Here is an 8567-nt window from a genome sequence, read left to right as displayed (position 1 = left end):
TAAGAGAGCCAACCTGGATTTCAGATGAACAACAAAATCACATTTTACGAGGACCATCAACATTTATCATATGTGTACAATATAACATCAGTCTATGAATAAATCATTGACAAAGGACTAAAGGTTTAAATTATTTCAGTTAAAGCGACCATCTTTTGTGACAGATCGGTTCCATAATCACATGTGATAGAATTTGCAATATTTTAGTAGTTCTCAAGGATACACTGTGAATACCATTTTCTCGAATGATGGTATACCCGGATTACCACATCTACTTATTTTTGGTATTGCTAATTGCACTAAGGAAATGAAGCGGTGGGTTGAACAAAAAAACTCAACAGTGGCAGCAACTTTTAATTACTGTAAGAAATCAAATTATATCTTTACCATACTATAATATTAATGGACTAGTTTTACCGAATAAAATGTAATTAGTTAACCGATATTTACATAAAAGATGATAGTCGTTTAATAAAATATCATTAAGGATTCGCCAATAGAAAAGAGATTATAGATTATCCCTAAGTCTATCACAGAGACAATTCAGTCATTACTGTTTTTAGTAAAATAGAGGCGAAAGATACCAAAGGGATATTCAAACCTATAAGTTAGCCTGAAACTTGGCACAACGACACGTATAATCCAGATAGATATATATTTATCATATTGCCCATTCTTTAGTTACAAATCAACTAAGTATAATGTTGCGTAATAACAAATGTACCAAACTTATTTGCATATATATAAACATAAAGTTCATTTACGTTTCCGCTTATTGCGGATAAATATCCATGAAGTTGTTTGGGACTTATTTGCCATTGACTGTCATATTTCTGACTTTGAACGGGTACTTTGAAATGAAAGTGGCGACCTGAGTCTGATTTTTCGGCGTACCAGCTACATCTCTTGTTGAACAGTCAATGCTAACACCGCTTTATTGCAAATGCATGCATCTTTGAGAAAACAACCCCTTCTTAAATCAGACTGACAAAAACTGTATATATGCAGAACAGCCAACCACTTATCTATCGCTATTATTTTAACCAATTCATTTTGATGCACCATATTCAGTAATGCGGTACTGCAATAAACATACGGATATTGTGTTATTAAAATTTGCTATAAAACAATTTTGGAAAATATTTTGAATTAAGGAATATATCTCTATCATGCAAGGCTCGATTCCTTGTCCGGCTTTGCCTATACATTTTCATCATTTTTATTTATAAGCTCTTCGTTTTTTTAAGTTTTTGATTTTCAAATCTTTTTGCCTCGAGTATCACTGAAGAGACATTTATGGTCGAAATGCGCATCTGCTCCAGTAAAATTGGCACCGTTAATGTTAAATTCGCATTCTGAAAGTATTGTATCAGTGTTGATGGAGGCCAAATATTCAAAGTAACAGAAGGATGTAATTAACCAAAAATAATGTGAAACGGACACCAGGGTTTCAAGAATGAACATTAAAATATTAACAAACTCTAGCTCAAAAACGGTAGATCAAGTATATCTTGTTACAGGTAATTTTCCGAGAATTGAGCCCAGTAGTAGTGGGAATTCGTGATGTATAATTACTTTGAACATTCAGTCAATCAATTCCCACTTCATAAATGTGCTTTTTTTGTACAAACTAAGTAAGACGAATAATAGACTTGTTTGATCAAATAAACGAACATTGTGAGTATATTTACAGTTTTATTGTTATACAAAATCAATACCCGTTTGATTGTCTCAATAAACATGATGATTTGTACATGGAATATATATATAATTTGATTTTACTACTTTCGTGATCAGTGATTTGAAAATTCTCATTTGTTTACACAAAACACCCATAAAATTCCATAAAAGTCTATATGAATTACCATAGCTCTATATCATTGAACTACACAGGAAAAGGAATCCTTTGTTTTCTCTTGTCAAAGTAAAACATGAAAGAAAATGTTTAAACGTCCAAATTAATTCTAAACATGAAATCTTTTATGTAAAATAAGACAAGATTTTGAAAAATAGAATTAGCAACAATTATATTTACCAGCATAACACTATCAATTTGGAACATAATGCCTAATATAAATGACAATCTGATTTTACATTAAATTTTTTTTTTCTCTCAAGTAGTTTGAATTAAAATATGGAAATTTAAACGAACTTCATATTAAAGAATCTTACTAGGTCACGGCCTACAGGAATCATGTCATTCTGCCGTGACACAATAGTTTGATGATCATTGTAAATGAAAACTGTGCATGACACTACAACCATTAAAAGTCTGAAATGGGCATTTTTTGTACTCGGTACTCGACTGTGCTGAATTGTACCTGACTATTCTGAATTTGTCTAAATTTTACTTGATATTACTCGACAGAAGTCTGGACAATACTAAACAGTCTGAACTTGTATTTGACCCTTATGTTGACCACACTGAACCCATTCTCAACCTGTTCTTGCCCTGTACTTAACCAGTTATCGACCTATTTTCAACGTCGACCAAAGGAGTTAAAAGTCTGAACTATACTCGACCAAAGTATGAACCATACTTGACCAAACAACCTCTACATTATCACTCTTGAATATATGACTATATTTTATTCAACAATACACTACTTTTTTTACATTGTAGTAAAAATACAGGTACATATATAGTACTCTTGGTCAAATTTCAAGCCATGAGAACTCATATAGTAAAAATTGGACTCTTAATAGACTAAAAACAGACAATATTAGGTCGAGGATTGTTAAGGCTTGGTTTAATACGGTTCACACTCTGTCCAGAATGGTTCAAACTTGGTCGAGTATGGATCAGACTTGGGTCGCGTATGATTCAGACTTGGGTCAAATATGATTACGACTCTTTAAAATGGTTAAAGAGTGGTCGAGTACAAGTTCAGACTGTTTAGAATGGTTAAGACTAGAGTTAAATAATATCAAGTAAAATTCAGACCAATTCAGAATGGTCGAGAAAAAATCAGTACAGCCGAGTTACTTATAAACACTGTTAGCAATATGACAAAGTAGTTTACATCAAAACATCATCAAAGCTTGATTTGCTTTTATGTTTCAGGTGAAAAAGTTTGCCCAGCATATCAATGGATCCTTTCAATAAAGAGTCTCTACGTGAGGAGACCACCTTAGGTTTTTCAATATCTGGATTTAGTCTTAACTTGATCTGTTTAAGTATTCCAACAAGTAGTTCATCAACCTTTACATTCAATGTTGCAGAGGTCTCTATATATTTACAATTATATTTTGTTGCTAATTTCCTGGCATCTGAAATATAAAAAATACACTTCTATGTACATGTTTTTGTATTGTTCATGATCACTTGATATTTTTATAATAGTGTGTGTGCGGTCCTTTCTTCCCTGAAACTAACATCTTGTTTATGTAATAAAACAGGGACACTGTTACATCTATGTCAATGTGAGAGTATAAGGAAATATCTTATTTCGTCATAATAAGTAAGGAAAATACTTTTTCACATTTGTTTTTTGAATATAACGTATATATCTGCATTGTTTCTTGCCTCTTTAGTAAAACCATTGTCTCCTTTCATCATCCGACAACTATTGCGACAAAATATATTTTCACAAAATTAAACTAACCTTCATTACTAATTTGTCTTTTTCTTACAAGGTCCACTTTGTTAGCTACAATAATTATTGGTCTATCACTGTCCATGTCATTGCGGATATATTGTATATACTGAACAGCAACTTCATATGTTGACTTCTCGTGGACAGAAAACACAACAATGTAAGCATCGACCTGCTGTTCCTGAGCCTGTCATTAGAAAGTAAAAGAAATTATGCTGGAAGTTTCATATTATGAAACAAATTGATGTGAATGTTTAAATAATGTTTAGATGAATTTGCTTGTCATATAAAACTTTTAAATGAACTAATTTACAACAATGTTTACTACCCGAAATTTAAAAATAAATATGCGCGTTTCCTTTTTTTCTTATATCATACTCATTAACCGACTATCGTTACTTTAGATGCATCTTCAGCTAATACAATCAGTTTAACATGCTAGCAAAATTATTGGTATTGTATTGACAATCGACAGCAGGCAAGCTAAAATCTTGCTGTACAGGAGAGCAATACAATCGAAATCAAAAACACAGATCCTATTGGATCTTCCGTGATGATTAGCGGTAATAGGAAGAAAGAGTCCACGTAACACAAGACCACCAGTGTCTTTTCTCTGATACTTCTATAACTTTCGGTACAGAAATGGTTTGCATTAGTAAAATCTAGCTTCCTAAGTGTCTCTAGTTCAACTAGTAGTTTATGTTTGTACACATACATTTGTATCTAGCATCATTTGTTCTTTTTGTCATTATAATAAAAACAAATATCATTAAAGTGCAGCACTGTTTTGCATAGCTTTGATTCTGCGGATATTATAATGGAAAACATATAAAAATATCCAGGTAAAACATTTTTAGTGACTCATCCTTATCGGTAATTTTCTCAATGAATTCACAATTATTGATTTCCGTAGTGTCACTATTTAAAAAAATCATTACAATGCTATTATTCAGCAAATTAAACGATGAATAATTTATTGACATATTCTGCCTATCAAATAAACTCTAAAAAGCAACACACAAGTGTTTATAAAAGATAATACAAAATTCGCGTCCAAACACTTTTATTACACTGAATTATATGAAATAAATCTTAACTAACTACAGTAGGCAATAAAAAAAAAAAGATGTATAAACATAAAATACTGGCCAAACATATGTATCACAACACAAAATACTCCACAGAAAAAAATGAAGAATTTGTTTACCCTACATATCATAGTAAAGTATACAGTTTTTATTCTACACTAGTTAAAGAAATTCACCTTCTCCTTATCGCCTAAACCTTTGTAGCATATCTATGAACAGGCAATAACGACACAAATTGAAAACGTTATTGAAATCCTTCCAAGAATAAAGAAATCAATTGAAACTAATCACAGCTAAAGCTTGGAGGGATTAAGTAATGAGTATGTGATTGAATTCAATTTTTTTCTCTCTTTCATTTTGCTCTTTTGTTTTCTACACAGTCGTACAATTAGTCGATAAATTGAATAAAGATCTCACCTTGTCCTCTGAGAAATCAACAAATTCTAAAGTGGACTCTTCGTTGTCTATTACTACCGTTAACAAATTGTCTTCAACATCGCCTAAAAGATATATTTTAACATTATTCAAAGATTAAACTTTGAGTAGCAACAAAGTTCCTAACCGATCGATTGGTATATTTATATTATTATAAAATCAAGTGGTCATGCAAACACTTCTAAAACTATATGAAGCTTTTGAAATTTATACATTTACTGAACTGAATCTAAATAAGTTTTTGGACAAAAAATAACTTTTTAACGCAGTTAATTTCTAAAATTTATTAAAAAACAAAATTGACCTATCTTTTATAAATATTTATATACATTTTTTGTGGAATAAAGATTCAGAACATCCGTTCGGGCAAACTTGACTTATCATACGACAAAGAAATGCTGACAGACAGACATACAGACAGAGCGAATATTATGGGACATCCAACGCTAAGTCGTCGGGCCAGCAAAAATAACAGACATCATAATTCACAGCTAAATTTTATCGGAAGTAATACTATAAATTGTCTTTTATATACAAGTGAATTCAGTTAAGTCAGCAATAGAAAATTTAACAAACAAAACGACGACCTCGCCTGTCGAAAAAATGGCTGACATGGCAAAAAAAAGGACATCGGGGTAAATTACAATTTTTGTCTGTTATCTTGAAAACCGCTATAGATAGAGAAAATCTAACAGAATCAAAAATGTTTATAATGATCATATCTACATAATAATTTACATTAAAACTGTCATACGACTTCTTAAAGGAGTTATTGCCCAGAAACGATGAATTTGATCAATTGTTTTCATTTTTGCCTATTATCTCGAAAAATTATAATAGATAGACAGAAACTTTGAATAGCAAAAATGATAAAAGAGACCTAATCTACAATAAGTCAAACATGACCGAAATCTTTAGTCGACTTCTTATTGAAGATTATACTCTTTAAAGACGATTTTCCAAATTTGTTTTGCATTGCTGCCCATTGAAAAATATAATAAAGAGACAGAAATGTTTAGGCAAAAATGACCAGCAAGACAAGATCTACAAACAAATTAGAGACCAAAATCGTTTTTTTGACTTGATATTGGAGTTATTGCCCTTATTTACCACTTTTTAGCCTTTTTTGCCTATAATCTTGAAAACTATAATAGATAAATAGAAATTTAAAAAAGGAAAAATAATCAGCAGGTTAGGGTCTACAATATCGTCAACATGACTGAATTTGTCAGTTAACTCTTAATAGAGTTATTCCCTTCTTATGATGATTTTTACTAAAAAGGCAGGTGAGCGACACAGGCTTTAAAGAACTTCTAGCTTATATAATTGAACCAAAAGTGTGAGGAGAAAATTATTGAGCTTTTATATTTTCCTTCAAAGTGAGCCTCCCTACAAAAAATGATACTTTACGCATAATAATGATCAGATAGCTCATAATAAAATGTACACAGACACGTCGCGCGTCTTCAATAAAATGTGTTTTGTCATTATAAAGTAAAACGCATTTTAATACCTGATGACATAGAAACTCATCAACGAAACTAGTTTTATCATTTGGTAGCAACACTCGCATTTCGTCTACAAAAGACTCACCAGTAGCGCTCAAATTCAAAACAGTTGGAAGGCTAAAAGCGCATCGGACGCATGAATTGAAAAAGTGTATTCAACTTTTTAGAGAGCATTAAAAACCTTAATTCCGAAAGTTGTGCCAAATAAGGCATTGTTCGTTTATTTGTTAATTGTTGTACTTTTCATTTCTCTTTTGTTTGTATATTCGTTGTATTGCATTGTCCCAAAAATACTTCAAATTAAAGAAGAAACAGACAAATAAAACGAAAATACTTACCTATTTCAAAAATATGTGAACACATGAAATCAGAGCTCATAAACTGAGTTGTCAAAGTACGTTTGCCAACAGCATCAGCACCCATCACACAAACCCGATAGTATCCGGACGAAGAGGTTGAGGAACACCCACAACACAGGGAACTGTCCTCTGATGTGTCACTTGATTTTCTTTGTCGGTTAAAGTCTCGAAGTGAAGTAACACTGACATTGCTTTCCCGTCTGTCCCCTTCTGTAGCCTTTGGAACCCCTTTTGATGTCGTTTTAAAAGAACGTATTCTTTTGCACTGTTTCGTTTTTCTATCCGTGTAAGGGTCTGGAAAGATTTTTTCTGTTGAAATTGGTAAACTGTTTCGTCTTCTTTCGTCCTCTTTCAGAATGTTTACTTTTGAATATTTGCGTATTGTCAAAGGTGAGCTCGGTGCTGACTTTGTTTGAATCGGACTCAAAAAACCATCGACAGAAACGAATAACGACTTAGGATCCAGTTTGTCCTCAAAAACAATATTTTTCATACTGATAAAGATCTTACTTTGTTTCCGATCTAATATAACAGTTTAATGTGTAACTTGTATTACAGTTACAAGTCCAATATTGATTTAGCCTTCAGCAGCATTTTATTTATACCAATGTATTGGAAAATCCCTGCATACACACGTGATATTGTTTGTTGCCAGGTACTAATCAACATTGTCATGACTCAGTTAAATTCGATACTTATATTTATGTACGTATATTTCATAATAACGACATTATATGGTAAAAGCGATATAAATAGATACAGAAAAAAATGAGTCAAATACAACGATTGACTAAGAAACTAGTCTGCCATAGAATTCTAAACAGGTCCCATTATTTCATATAACATGTAAAATGTACGGTTCTGTCTTTTTAAGATGTTCTTTATCCTAAGTGATCTGATTTTTGTCAAAGTTTGTACTTTAACATGTTGTGTTCTAACCTTTTTCGGCATACGATTATTCGAAAGACACTTTCACCAAATTATTTCTTAAGTACATGTCTTTACCTGACGGTTTTCGTTTATCTGGATTGCCATCGACTATTGACGGCAGTGTTCCCAAACATAAAATAAATATAAAAAAAACAATTGCTTAGCCTTTATTGAGAGTGAGGAAGGTTACTGTTACCCATTCCGTGTCGTAAAAGATACGTTTTTCATACTTTCTTCCCATTTATACAAGATTATCTGCAATAAAAATTCAGACATACATGACATATTATCTCTATGGTTTAATCGTTGCTCACGTACTGCAAGTTTCATAAAACAAAAATTAAAACACATCTACGAATTCCCTCTATCCTTTTTTTATATTTTAGTATCGAAATTATACATTTTAATTTTCAAAAAGTAGATTTCATTCAATTGCTTTTATTCTCTCTGTAAAATATACACGAAACGGGAAGTTACTTTGCAAATTCAAACACCAGTAAAAAATGAAATCGTTGTTTTTATGTCTTGATATCATTGACGAAAAAAGACGATAGAAACAAAATTCAATTTGTGCACATGTTGACTGAAACAAAATGCCTTTCTCATTTACTGTGACTTGACTGTACGTGTTGCTCTCCCCTATTGCAGTTT

General features: G+C 31.7%; 1 protein-coding gene across 1 annotated transcript; it reads right to left on the bottom strand.

The window, feature by feature from the left end:
• Positions 1 to 1682: 1682 nt before the first annotated feature.
• Positions 1683 to 7568, bottom strand: LOC127703251 (GTP-binding protein Rit2-like). Its single transcript, XM_052207764.1, has 4 exons — positions 6966 to 7568; positions 5102 to 5184; positions 3606 to 3783; positions 1683 to 3270 (listed from the first exon to the last, which is right to left on the bottom strand). Exons 1-4 carry the CDS (start codon positions 7477 to 7479, stop codon positions 3020 to 3022), a joined length of 1026 nt encoding a protein of 341 aa, XP_052063724.1. The 5' UTR covers positions 7480 to 7568; the 3' UTR covers positions 1683 to 3019.
• Between the last annotated feature and the right edge of the window lie 999 nt (positions 7569 to 8567).

Source organism: Mytilus californianus, unplaced genomic scaffold, assembly GCF_021869535.1.
Source record: "Mytilus californianus isolate M0D057914Y unplaced genomic scaffold, xbMytCali1.0.p SCAF_5, whole genome shotgun sequence".
In the NCBI taxonomy this organism is placed as follows: domain Eukaryota; kingdom Metazoa; phylum Mollusca; class Bivalvia; order Mytilida; family Mytilidae; genus Mytilus; species Mytilus californianus.
This window is presented reverse-complemented; position numbering and strand designations above follow the sequence as displayed.

What these genes read in the sequence shown, in the direction of transcription:
- LOC127703251 (XM_052207764.1), bottom strand. Translation starts at nt 7,479, where the DNA reads ATGAAAAATATTGTTTTTGAGGACAAACTGGATCCTAAGTCGTTATTC. An exon ending in TTCACATATTTTTGAAATAG is followed by an intron (nt 5,185 to 6,965) that starts GTAAGTATTTTC and finishes TATATCTTTTAG; the next exon opens with GCGATGTTGAAGACAATTTG. An exon ending in AAGACAAATTAGTAATGAAG is followed by an intron (nt 3,271 to 3,605) that starts GTTAGTTTAATT and finishes TTTATATTTCAG; the next exon opens with ATGCCAGGAAATTAGCAACA.